We start from the raw sequence: 14389 nt of genomic DNA on the forward strand, positions 1-14389 counted from the left end.
CAAAAAACTATAAAATTTTCTTTTAAATAATAAATAAATAATCTTACAAACGATAAAAAAAATAAATCACACGATATTGATTTTCTCAAAGACACTCAAATTATCAGAAAACAGTCAGTATATAAACTCAAGTAATAAGTGTTATTCCATCTGTGAGTCATTAAATGACGTCACATATTCTAACGTTAACTTGATCCATAAAAAACAACCATCTACAAAACTAAATCGTTAATTACACGTAAAATAAAATTAATTAAAAATAATCATCCAGATAAACGTGGTGTTAATTTATAAAAAAAAATAAATAATCGGATAAAAAAATTTTCTTAAAATCAAGCAACTACGAAAGTCAACATAGTGATTTAATAAGTGTAATTTATCGCAATAAAAATTGCGTATGTTGTTTCACAAGCATTTAGTGATGTATACTCAGGAATTTGTGAATAGAAAACAGTTTCATCCATAAAAAATATTTTATTTGACAAGAATAACACAAAAAAGTCCATTTAGTACGTCATAATAATTAAATAAATATATGTACTGATATACATATATATATATATATATATATATATATATATATATATATATATATATATATATATATATATATATATATATATGGATTAATTATAAAAATAAATAGGTAATTGTAAGAATTGAAAAATGGACTGGTGGTTCATTGACAAAATGGATCTGAGACATTGACAGAAGACTCGAGTATATTATATTATGCTGATAATTATTTAAAAAGAATAATTAATTAAAATAAAGCTGTTAAATATTCGATTATGTTATCACAAGTGTAATCCATTTTAGTATGGGTTTTTTAAAAGTATAATAATGATGCTAGAACCTTCACAGCTGATGCGTTTGACACATTTGACAGTTGTGTAAAGTTGTGTTAATTGAAAAACATTTTAAAATTAATATTTTATTTTCAATCAGTGGATTAAGTGGATAAAGTGTAAATGCCCATTTAAATAAATAATAATAAGGTTATTTATTTATAATAATAATAGTTAAAAAAAATAATTAATTAATATGGCGCATTTTGAGAGTATTTTTAATTCTAAACAATATGTAGGACCAGAAAGTTTAGCTGAATTATGTTTCAAAACAATTTGTAATAATTTAGATATTATTTCTACTGTTGATAAACGTGGTTATCGTACATTGATATGTGGACTTGTACTACCAAGTGAAATTTGTGATAAAATCATTGAATTTGCTCAAAAATGTGACAGCACAGCGCGTATTGATGATGGATTTGTCAATATATTTGCTGATACTACCGCAACAAGATTAAAAAATGTCAAAATAAATCACAGCAATATCTTGGATACATCTGTTGCGGTTCTTGCTAATCATCAATTATTGCATTTGTCATTCAATGATTGTTGTGATCTTACTAAATCGTCTATTGAATTTATAAATAATAATTCAAAACATTTACAGAGTTTATCATTTCGTTCTTGTCCGCAAATCTACCCAACTGATCTTACAGGTGGTGAGTAATTTTTTTTTTTTTTTTTTTTTTTTAAATTAATTATTTAAAAGAAACAAATCAGGATATAGTAGATCAAATAAATATGAGATTAAAGTTAGCAGTTATTAGAGAATTTTTAAATTTTATTTAACAAAAAAAAATTAGTTACAAAAATCATTTTTAAAAAATTGGATTTTTAACTTAAAAAAATTTTTTTTTGCTATAATTTATTTGTTAAAAAAAATTTTCATAAAATAAATTTATGGACTTTTTTTTATTTATTCCAATTTACAATTTACATAATTATTTTTTCATCTGATATTCTGACAGGAGACAAAATATATCTGATTTTGTCTCCTATATCCTGATTTGGTTTTTTGAAATTTTGTAATTCTTAGACCTAATACAAATAAATGTTAATTATTTATTGTGTTGCAGTTATAGATCCATCGCCAATAAATTATTGCAAGCGCGGATACCTATTTAATGCACCGAATTTGAAGCATCTGGCATTGGAACACGTTCAAATAGCTCCTGAGCATTATGTTATATTATTATCTGGTTTATCTAATTTGACTCATTTAGATTTATCAAATGCCGTCAACATTGGTAACTTTGAATTTGTATCATCAACTCCAAATTTAGTATCATTGTGTCTTTATAATGTCAAAGTAAATGAGAATCCGAATGCTTTTGTTGCCAATGTTATACAATTAAAAAAATTAAGGTAGTAAAAATAATTTATTATTTTATGAAAATTAAGTTAGCCGACATTTAAAAATTTTTTTTAATTTTTTTATTGAAAAAATTATTACAAAATATTTTATTTATTTTAGGCATCTCGATATATCACACGCAAACCACAAAAATGCATTCTTTCACAAACCTAATCAAGTTTTATCAGACTTAGTTGAAGGTTTACCTAATTTAACGTCACTGGATATTGGCGGTACAAATTTAGCAGGACGTGGAGTAGCCGAACGTCCATTGATATCCAATTCTACAAAAGTCTACGCAATGTGTGATATTCAAGGTCTAGCTTGTCGTGTGAACAATCCATTACAATTTTTAGGTCTTTATGGTACTCATGGGGAAGCGTGTAGAAGATATGACATCCCTGCTAAAATCGTTAGTCTGCTAATTGTTAAAAAAAAAAAATAATTAATTAAAAAAATTACTGAGCATATTTATTTGAAAATTAAATTACAGATTGCTGGAAATGCTAACGATGAACAAATACTCATAGCAGCTCGTGTATGCATGGACAACAAACAGGATTTATTGCAAAAAGTTTTAAATGATTTGTATCATGTATTTAGATATGAAAGTTGCGAACGTATGGATCAGGCTCTTTATATCGTTCTTGAAGCTATGGAGAAACATCTTAATGAACGTCATATACAAATATCGGGAAGGTACAATACATAAAAAAAAATATATAAAATTAAATAATATTAATTAAAGAAAAACGAGAAAAAAAAATATTTATTGAAATTTTTTTATTAAATTGTATTAAAAATATTTGAAAATTATTTAATTATTCTTTTTACAGCGCAACATTATTTTATATCGTAAAAACAAAAGAAAAGAGTGTAATTGTCTCAAAAATGAAGAGAAGAATAATAGGTGCACTTCTTGCTGGTATGAATGCTCACAAAGATGAAGAGACAATGATGCGCAACGGCTGTTTGGCCCTTTGCCAGTTTCGTATACCACAAGATGTTGTAAGTTATGAGCCAAAAAATTTTGCTATGACGATTATTATTATTCAATAATTCTTCTTATCTCATTTAACAAACTATAGACATTTAAAATCGCTAAAATAAATGAAAAATTTTTTAGATGTGGAATTACGAAACACTTGTTAAAGTTTTATTACATTCTACAAGACACGCGGAGTCAGAAGGTTTTGTACAACGAATTGGAATTTATTTATTAAACTCACTGGCATGCCAGGTGGAGGGAAAGAAAAAACGTTTATTAGGAAACTTAGGATGCGTTGAGACAATGCTTGAATTGGTTCGATACAGAGTTGAGTGTGAATTACATGATGACGTTCTCGAGGTCGCTTGGTCTACTATGTGGAATATGACTGACGAGACGCCGATTAATTGCCAGAGATTTTTGGATGAGCAGGGAATGAGACTTTTTTTGAAATGTGTTGAGGTTTGTATTTTAAATATTTACATTAAACTTTGTGTAAATATTTTATTACTTTAAGTGCAATTTTTTTTTTTTATTTAATTAATTTAATGTACAAAATAAAGTTAATTCAATTTTTTTTTTTTAATCGTATAGTTACAAAATGTTTAGGGAAATATTTTGTATAACGCTTTGTATTTGTTATAGAAGTATCCATCTAAAGAAGAGTTACTACGAAACATGATGGGTTTATTAGGCAATGTTGCTGAAGTTGATTACCTTCGCCCCCATTTAATGCAACAGCAATACGTATCAGTCTTTTCTAATTTATTAGAGTACGATCGTGATGGAATCGAGGTAATTAAAATAATTTAATTTATATTTTATTTTTCTTAACAAAAAAAAAAATAATTAATTATTATAAATTTAGGTTTCATATAATGCAACCGGAATTCTAGCTCACATGGCGTCTGATGGTGTAGAGGCATGGACAATAGATCAACCCACAAGAAATGAAGTTCTCGAGCGGATGGTTGAAGCTATTGAACGTTGGAATTTATCGTCTCAGCGCAATATTAATTATAGATCATTTTTACCGTTGCTACGTTTATTAGATGTTTATCACACACCACAGTGCCAACATTGGGCAGTATGGGCTCTTGCTAATTTAACTCAAGTTTATCGTAAGTATCAAATTATTATTTAACTAGTAACTTTTGTTAAATTGCACGGTACTTTCTTTTTTTTTTACAGATAATTTATTTTTTTTATATACTGATTTTAATTTTTTATTCTAGCTACCAAGTATTGTTCTTTGGTGGAATCAGAAGGAGGAATAGATAAACTTAAAAAATTATTAGACGACGACAGACCTTATAATCGTATCAAGGATCTTGCTTTGTCAGTAATTATCAATTGCGGGCCCAATAAAATCCATGGAGACCAACAAGAAACCCTTCAATCATCATCCGAGTACAGTCTCGATGATTAATGATGTGTTTAAAAAAAAAAAAAAAAAAAAAAAAAAAGACTTGAGAAAAAAATTCCATTAAAAAAAAAAAAAAACTAAAATTTTAAGTTATTTTTTTCTTAAATCAAATAGTTATTATTTTTGGTAAAATATTAGGTTGGAAATTTTTTTCTTCATTATTTTATAATCAAAATAATTATCGCTCATCAACTGTTGGATGGTGTACTACCTACTGATATTTATTTAATATCTATGCCGTTAATATAAATTCATTATTGACACAAAAGTAAGATTAATCATACAAATAATTATTAAAATTATGATTTACCAGTTTTTGTTAATTATTTTAAATTTATTGTTTTTTTATTTTTTTTTTTTTTTTTACTGTAAATAGTATAATTTAATGAACAGGATTGGATACTTGCTATTGGTAAAATAGCTTTGGTATAATTAAAAAAAAAATAAAAGAAAAATTCTTCAGCGCAATTGTCAAAAAATATAACAATATTCTTGTACGTAATTTACTTCTGCAGATAAATTATAATTATTATTTTATTGTTACATGGGCGTTCAATGCTTTGAATAATTATGTTACAAATATAATTATTTTAACTATTATTATTATTATTATTATTATTATTATTATTATTATTATTATTATTATTATTATTATTATTATTATTATTATTATTATTACTATGATTATTGAATAATATTCGTAAAAAAATAAATCATATGTTGTTATTGCAATTCTTAAAATTATTTAGTAATTCGTGTAGATAATTGTCGGATAAAAATACAATAATCAGATGCGAAATTGTGTGTGAGGAATAAAATAAATGATGATTAAAAATAAACTATAAATTCAATATTAATTGTACATAGAATTAATAAATGAGTATTAAATAATTGTCGTTTAGGTTTGTATCTTTTTGTATATCAATTATATTTTTATTTCGTATATTTCGCATCCTACACTGCTTTCATTGTAACATCATTATTATTAAAAAGGAAAATAATAATAATAAATATATTAAAAATATTCTATGAAATATTTATTGATAATTGCGATAAAATTCTAAATTCAATAATTAGGAAAAAAAATATGACAATGAAGTTGGCAGAGATTATTTTAAAATTTTATAATAATGCAATTATTATAATTAATTAAAAAAATTTTTTAATAAATAAATTATTGCAAAAAAAAATTGACATTTAGAAAATTAAAAAAGTAAAAAATGCAATTTTTCAGAATTAATTTTTCGGAACAAATTTATTTAAAAAAAAAATATAAAAATTATAATAGTGACAGCTAACTTTAATGTCATAAAATTACAAGTGTCAAATTTTTAAAAATATCCTTTTTATAAAAAAAAAAAAAAAAAAAAAAATGTCAGCTGATTTCAGTATCATTTTTTAAAAATAATACTAAAGTTAGCCGATGTTTTTAATTTTTTAATTTTTTGTTAGTAATTAAAATAAAACAAAAAAATATTTTTAAAAAATTGCACTTACAGTTTTTTACAAGTGAAAATTTTTTTTGTAATAATTTTTTCAAAAAAAAAAAAAAAAACTAAAAATTTTTAAATGTCGGCTAATTTAATTTTCATTTTTAAAAAAATTTTTTTTAGGCATATAATACTCACATAAATATTTTCAAAAAACTGAACGTGTCTGCAAATATACGAACCGGAAGTAGCGGTTCGCATTCGTCGTTTCTATATTTAAATCTAAAATGCAGCAGGTGGCGTTGCAGTTGGCCTTGCTGGTCAGAGACAGTGTGGCCAGATCGTGCGATTTTTTTACCCCCATTTTGTAACGCTTTCAATATAGCCAGATGAGAGTGTCCTACAAAGTGGGGGTAAGAGAAGAGCACTATCTGGCCACACTGGGTCAGAGACGCTACAATTCCGACATTTTCTTTCGGTCATTGCCGAATAATAATTTTTGTACTTGCCATTTGGAGTTAAAAAAATTCCACCGTAACAAAACAAAGTGATTAAAAATATCTATTTTATTCTACTTGAAGTAAAACATTGTCGTAAGGTAATAATTTTTCATAATAATTAATTTTAATTGTTTGTATCATCACATTGCGCTTCATAACGCTTTGCAAAAACTAAGCGTACGTTCGATTGATTTTTGTAACAATAATAATTAATAACTTTCTTCGTTTTTTTTTTTTTTTTTTAATAGTGTTTCTATATTTTTGTAACAATATAAAAAATAATAAAATTAATTTTTTAATTATTTATAAATATTGATTTTGTATCTGACGGTCCAAAATTAAATTTTATTTTTCAAGTAAATAAACAAATTGAAATAATAATTTAATATTATGAAAATAGTTTGTTATTTGCAAAAACAATCACCATAATTGTTCGCTTAAGCTATTTTCAGAATCATTAATTCTTAAAAGTAAAAATAATTGTTTTTCTTAGACACTTAAATCATCAACCAAGTCAATACCTGTATCACTGACTGTAACTATGAGTCATGCATACAACAAATACAGGTTTGTTGTAATAATTTATAAACAAACAAAAAAATATTTAAAAAAAATTTATGTTTGATTTATAAAAAAAAATTTTGACAGCTGGTGTAAGTAAATATTAATTTAATTATTCTTTTTTTAGTATGAGTTCCAGGGGAAGAGGATTCAGTTCTCGAGGAGGCGGTGGTGGTAGTAGTTCTTACCGAGGACGTGGTGGAAGTAATTGGGAGACCAGCAGCAACGGTAGCAATATGCGCCGAGGAGGCTATGATTCATCACGTGGTGGCAGATTTAATAAATACTCTTCTCATAGTTATGATTCGCGCAGTAATAAATATAACTCCAGTAAGTTTTTAGTAGATTTCATAGAAATCTAACTATTGCATTGGTTCTCATGACGGAACTTTTGAAAAATTTTGCTATATTCCGACTTAACTCGACGAGCTGAGTCAGAAAATACATATGGTTCAAAAGTTTATATATAAATATATATATATATATATATATATACACGATATAACGCAGCTTGTCACGACGATAGCGTCACCAATTTACAACGGATCTTTACCAAACTCAACATACTTATTCTATAGATAGATACTGAAGTTAAGTTCGAAGATGAGCAGCTTAATCGGTCAAGTAATTTAGAAATGCCAAGATTTCAAAATTTTCAAAATCATAAAATTCATATTTCTTCACTTTCTAACTCGAATAACTTCTGAATGGAATAACTTATTGAATCTCTGTAAACTGCATTTGAAAGTGCTTTAAATAAGCTTTAATTTGAGTACCAAATCATATGCGTAGTCTTAAAATTAAGTCCTATTCCGCTATACCAAATATGAAATTTGCTGTTGCACTCGTTTTAGTAGATTTCATAGAAAATTAACAATTTCCAAATATCGAAAAGTTATTGTTTTTACCTAGTTTTGTAAAAATCTAGTTTCGATGAGATTGAATTTTATATAATAACTGTATAAACTTTGATTACAATGATTACAATATACATCATACTTTAATCTAATTGTATTTTTGATTAATAAGTGATAAAATGAAATCTACTTCCATTTTGGCTGCCAAATGGCTTTTTTTTTTTTTTTTTTTCTTCTCGTTATATTTAATTATATTATAAAAAATAAATTAATAAACATCTGAAAATTTTTATATTTTTTTTATTGAAAAAATTGTTACAAAAAAAATTAAAAAATAAAATTTTATTCGTAAAAAATTGTACATGACAATTTAAAAAATTTTTTTTATTAATGAAATTATTACAAAAAAGTTGTAAAAAAGAAAATTGTAAAAAATTAGGAAAATTATGCGTGCAATTTTTTAAAAATATTTTTTTATTGCTAATTCAATTAATAAAAAAAATTACACGAAGTTTTTCAATTTTGTTACAAATAAAATTTATTATTAATTTTTTTGATAAATTAATTTTCATTATTATATTTAAGTTTAAAATTTTTTTATTTAATTTTTTATAGGTGGATCTTCTGATCAGTATTCCAGTAGAGGAGGCAGAAGTGATCACTCAAATAATTACAAACGCCCACAGGTATGTTAAAATTTAAACTGTATGATTTATTAGTGAAACAAATTTATGATATAATTAAGAAGTAGGTAAATCAATAATATGTAAAGTATAGTTGTTGATATAACTATGAATGAGCTGAAGTTTAAACTTACCGCAAACAATTGAATTTTCTCAAGTTTGTTAGCTAGGACATTGATAAAGTCTTCTGTAATTTTTTTTTTTTTTTTTTGTTACACTATTATTAATTTATATTTATTAAAATAAAAATATTTATTGTTAATAAATATGTTAAATAATTTTTACAGCAAGAGTCATATTCAAATCGGGATGATCACAGATCAAGTGACCGTAAACGAGTGAGGAATGATTCTTATCAGGTATGTACTATAACTATTAAAAATAATAAATAATGAAATTAATAATAAAATAGTGAAGAAGAAAAAATAGATCGAAATGCTCTTGTCTTTAGTAATTGTTTTTTTTTTTCTATAATATAAAATATTTTAATTGATTCTATAATACAAAATATTTTAATTGATTTAAATTGGTCACTAATGCAAACCCATTCACCTCAAAACAGTAAGTCGTAGTAATTTAAAAAAAAAAAACTTAATAAATTTATTTAACGCGAGGCGAATGGGAGTATACATACATTAATTTAAAAATTAAAATATAATAAATAAATTCATCAATAATCAACGTATCGAGAATTCATAACTTAGTATAGTTTACAACTCAGGGACTCAATATTTTTCGTACTTTCCTTTCAAGCTATGCGCCGACGGCCGCTTGAACGCACGTACTTTTAGCTGTGGAACAGCTAACAAACTGATACAAATAATATGATGAATATAATAAATCTAAAAAGTAAAATGACTGTTTAGTCAGATATGAATCAGCTGATTTCGTTGGATGAAACGATGCCAAAACAGTTGAGTTGGATTTAATGAAAATTTGATTGTTTTCATCTAGGAAGAGACTATGTTAGTACGCGTGACACAATATGTTTTAAATAGTGCATAATTATAAGCACTAAACATCTTTCTATATCGTTTATGCCTCTACCAATTTCTAGTCTTCTACAAATTAAAAAAAAAAAAATAAATAAATAAAAAAAAAAAAAAACACCACTGAATCTTCAGTTTTCATTTTCTTTCGGATTTAATCCGTCTCTTTAATAAATAAATTAGTTTATAATGTAAAGGGAGTCCTGCATGAGTTAAAACTATAAGATAAGTGTTAAAAATATAAATAAAAATAAATAATTAAGGTTTACACTGCGTTAAGCAAAAAAAACCTTAATTTTATTGAAAAATAAAAAAAATAAAATAAAATAAAAAAATCCAACGAAGGTATTGATTAAAGGTAGAGACTGAAACCGGGTTGCTGGAGCGTAAGAGATCATTGAAAATGGATTAAAAAAAATATTTGATAAATAGAGAAAGAAAAGAGCATCATCGAGAGATGGTGGATGAGAAAAATTGAGAGAAAATTTTCTAAAATAAATAAATAAAAAAAAATAAAAAAAAAAAAACGAGGGTAGATGGCAGAAAATTGAATTTAAATTTGGCAGGGTGAAAGCAGCAGCTCGCAGAGGTACAATCCATCTTACGGGAGTTCATCAAGCTCAACGGCTTATAACGAGAATAAGAGATCATCATCAGCAGCTGCTTATGAGGGTAAGAGGCAGAGTGAACGTGGATCCTCTTATCATCATTCAGACGAACGTCATTCTTCGTCATCCAGAAATTATGCAGCACCACCGCCTCCACGTATTAGCGACATGGCACCACCATCTCAGCATTACAACAGTTCTAATCGTGGCGGTGGACGTTTGTCACGTCAAAGTAGTAACTACCGCGGATGTGGTATCTCAACACGTTCAAGAGGTGGTACTTTTCGAGCTGGGAGCTCACGTTCAGAGTTACTCTTGAGTCGTAAATGTGCTCTCACTTCAGCTCTTGAATACCATCGTAAGCTCCTGAGTTCGCGATCACGCGAGTACATTCAACGGGTACGATTGGCCTCATCTAAAATACGCAGGAGGTAATTTATAATTAGCAAATCATTTAATAAAATATCTATGAGTTTATTGTACCGGCAAGACACTTGCTTATGCATTTTAATTGCTAAGCAAGTGGATCAATTATAGAGGGGAAAAAAATTTTTTATAAAATCTATTTATATAGAATTATAAAATTATCAAAGTGACAAATGATAATGATGATGATTATTTAAAAAAAAAAAAAAATTGATGATATGCATCACGAAGAAAATTAATTATTTAATTTAATATATATGTATATATACATGGAATATTTTCCATTTATTTATTTAATAGATAATTCTCCCTAATTAAATATGTAAAAAAATTGTTGTGTATTGCATTGATATGTGTCACAACAGTAATTGAAAAAGAAATAATAGCGTTAGAAGCTGAAGGTATTGTTACATTGAAAAGAATGATTTCTCAATGCTTCGTATATATTAATATAGTATATATATATATATATATATATATATATATATATATATATATATATATATATGTATGTGTATCTATTTAAGCGCAATTATTGAATCGATTGGGAGGAGTGAGTAAAAAAATTTTTAAATAAGAAATAGTAACAATAAACTATTGTACGATGATATCGGATGTAATTTATTTCAATGCGAAATTGGTCTGCCGTTCTTCGCAGTGGTACTAGGATATCCGGAAGTAAAAAGGAGTCAGGAACCAGGTACAGTTTAAAGGATAAGGATAGAGTCGACAAGGCTCTTAATGACGCTTATTCCGATGAGGACGATGATGATGAAGACAAAGATGCTGAAGAAAGTTGGGGTGCCGATGAAAAGGTAAAAAAATATTTTTTTTTATTTATTAATTATTTCATGATACTGAAAGCGGACAATTTCTGCTAAATTTAGTTTCATATTATTTATTATTTTTTTTATTTAATAAGGAGCCTCATGCAGACGATGAACAAGACAATAATGAAGAAGAGAATAAATCAAAAGATGAGAAGCGTAAGAAAGAAAAATCTGAACGTAAAAATGATGAGCATGAAGAATTAAAAGATGATGAAATTAAAAGAGAAGAGGATCATGATAAACTTGAGGTAAGCTTCGTATTTTTTTTTTTTTTTTTTTTTTTTTTTAATCCAAAATAATTTTGGAGTAAAGTAGCTTGATGAAAAATTCTTTGCATATAATTTTATTTTTTGATAAAATTTATTTTTGAATTAATTTAATTTTTTTGAATTAATTTTAATTTTTAAATAACTTTATTTTTAAATTTAGAATGAAGAAGAAACTGAAGGTGATGAACAAAAAGACGTAAAAATAAAAGAAGAAAGTAAAGAACCTGGCGACACACCAAACAGTCCACGCGAAGGTGGTAGGCGATTTATCAAACTAAATTGTCCACACTGTTCTCATCGCAGCATTACATTCAAAGACTACTCACTGCATTTGTATTCCGGAAGACACAATACAGCCATGAGACGAATTGCAGCTCGTCATAAGGCCAGCTTAGCTTGCATGCGAGTATTACAACGTCAGGAACAGCGCCGACATGAAGCTCAAGAAGCATCACGCGGAACTCTTCCGTCGCGGACGATGTTTTGTCAAATTTGCAAGCTTAATTACCGGTCACTGAAGGCCGCACATCACGCGTCTGAGTCACATCGTCAGATTAAGAGGTTCCTTACACCCTTCTGTAGAGTTTGTAGAATGCAATTCCGGTCGCCGATGCTCTTCGAAACTCATACTTGTTCACTTGACCACATCAAGGTAATTAACATTTTTTTTATTAAAGTATTTTTTTATAAATATTATTAAAGATTAAATTTATTTATTACTTGCAGCGCAAGAGTGTTGTCGATGAGAAAAAAAGCGCAAGCAACGTAGAGGCCGATAGAGATTCCAGCGTGATGGAAGACGATGACAAAGATCATAATCTTGATAACTTTATGACACTTGACTCTGTTGGAGATGTTGATGGTTAATATTTTCATTTAATTTTTTTTTTACTACTGTTTTTATTTGTAAAGTAATAAAAATTTTTCAGCAATTAATTTAAGCATTTAAATTATTTTTTATTGTAATTAACAGCTGAAGAAGACGAAGAGGCAATGGATAAAAAGAAAAAAGGAAAAATTGAGACCGAAAGTCCGGCGGAGCCTGAAAAAAAACCTAAGCAGAAACAAACTATTAAAGTAGGAGTTGAATATATTAAAACTGTTCAAGTTCAATTTTGCGATCTTTGTAAAGTATATCTTACACGTAATGAAAATTCTGAAAGAGCTTTGGCTTTTCATTGTTCAACTAGAAGTCATCTTAAACGGTATATACCACAAAAATAATATTTGTCATTTATTTAAGTTAATATAATTAATTTTATTTGCTAAATTATATTTTCTGCGTTAAAATTTACTAAAATTTTTTAGAAGATTTTGTATCAGAAATTAATATACACTTGTAGAAAATTTAGTAATTATTTACAAGTGGTTACTTAAAATTTAGCTTGACAAAAAAAATTTATTGTTTTTTCTTATTATAAAATTTTAAAAATAAGAAAAATTAATTTTTTTTTTAATTATAATAAAATTGTAGTTATGTTCGTGACAACGACGACAAATTGCTACGTCGTCAAGCAGAAAGAATTCATCTTCAGACCTCAATCACCACCACAACAAATAATGTGACAAATTCAACGAACCCTTCGGAAAATGCAAAAGCTTCGCCGACTAATGCACAGCCATTAACCACCAGCATTAGCAATGTGTCTGGAAATTCAGAAACTTCCGTCGAAAGTAGTGCCGGTAATTGTCAAGAGGGCGAACAACATCAAAACTCATCAGAGGCTGATGGTCCCATGAGCCCGTCAAAACAGGACAAAGCTCAAGAGGACGACGATGATTATCAAAATGACGGTGATAAACTTTGGGATGATGTTGACAAAGATTTAGGAGATATTTTACGGGAAGTCGAACCCGGTAAATCGAGTGACGATGAAGACGCTCGTTATGACAGGTTTAAAAATACTGACAAAAAAGCTAAACATAATAAAGAGAAAAATTCTGAAGAAGCTGAAGATAATAATAAAAAAAATGAAATTAAAGTTAAAGTCGAAACTGCTAAGGATTAATTTTGTATGATTTTTTATTTTATATTTTTTTTACACAAATTTTCATTTTATTATTTTTTAAACTAATCAATTCAAATTAACGGAAGATAATTTGAAAATTATGCGGGTTGTTAATATCGGAAAGCATGAATTTTACAAATAATAAGCTTAATCAACAGTGTTTTGCTGCGGTATATAGATATTTCATTCGTCTCTTAAATATAGTAATTGTAAAATGCAATAATTGCTTAAATAAAACTGTTTAAATAATATTCAAATAAATTTTAGAAAATTTGTATTTTTCTTGTCAACATTCTTATTAAAATTATTTTTCAATAGCTCGAAAAAAAAACTTTGTGTACAAAATATTTACGTTTAATCATTTTTTTATAGTAGCTGTGTGTCATTTAATAATTAACAATATAAAAAATAATAGTATTAATGTAATTACGTATTTACTCTATATTATGGTATCTATTTAAAAAAAAAAAAAAAAAAAAATTGCGTATAATAAAAATATTACAATTCATTTTTTTTTTTATTGTTGTAATTATTCATTATTGTAACAAATGGAAAAATAAATTGATGTTTATAATTAATAAAATATAATTCAACATTATACAATTGTT

The 14389-nt window shown here is 26.5% G+C and overlaps 2 protein-coding genes across 4 annotated transcripts; both read left to right on the forward strand.

Moving 5' to 3' along the window:
* Window positions 1–22: 22 nt before the first annotated feature.
* LOC141534721 (protein zer-1 homolog) lies at window positions 23–5643 on the forward strand. 2 transcript variants are annotated; one of them, XM_074254268.1, is made up of 10 exons: window positions 23–509; window positions 647–1510; window positions 1928–2216; window positions 2326–2617; window positions 2699–2904; window positions 3042–3213; window positions 3332–3655; window positions 3842–3988; window positions 4062–4314; window positions 4429–5643. In XM_074254268.1, exons 2-10 carry the CDS (start codon window positions 1045–1047, stop codon window positions 4620–4622), a joined length of 2343 nt encoding a protein of 780 aa, XP_074110369.1. In that variant the 5' UTR covers window positions 23–509; window positions 647–1044; the 3' UTR covers window positions 4623–5643. The 2 variants fall into 2 exon arrangements, with proteins under 2 accessions (XP_074110369.1, XP_074110359.1); XM_074254258.1 differs by having other exon boundaries at window positions 27–509; window positions 3839–3988.
* An 832-nt stretch (window positions 5644–6475) lies between these two features.
* Window positions 6476–14384, forward strand: LOC141534668 (uncharacterized). Of its 2 annotated transcripts, XM_074254158.1 has the most exons (12): window positions 6476–6647; window positions 7043–7116; window positions 7238–7440; window positions 8583–8653; window positions 8938–9009; window positions 10206–10678; window positions 11332–11488; window positions 11596–11751; window positions 11933–12424; window positions 12499–12634; window positions 12746–12977; window positions 13247–14384. In XM_074254158.1, exons 2-12 carry the CDS (start codon window positions 7091–7093, stop codon window positions 13779–13781), a joined length of 2553 nt encoding a protein of 850 aa, XP_074110259.1. In that variant the 5' UTR covers window positions 6476–6647; window positions 7043–7090; the 3' UTR covers window positions 13782–14384. The 2 variants fall into 2 exon arrangements, with proteins under 2 accessions (XP_074110259.1, XP_074110269.1); XM_074254168.1 differs by lacking the exon at window positions 7043–7116.
* The last annotated feature ends 5 nt before the right edge of the window (window positions 14385–14389 follow it).

This window comes from Cotesia typhae, unplaced genomic scaffold, assembly GCF_013202065.1.
Source record: "Cotesia typhae breed Kobodo isofemale line unplaced genomic scaffold, CoteBio_Ctyphae contig_123, whole genome shotgun sequence".
Classification (NCBI taxonomy): Eukaryota; Metazoa; Arthropoda; class Insecta; order Hymenoptera; family Braconidae; genus Cotesia; species Cotesia typhae.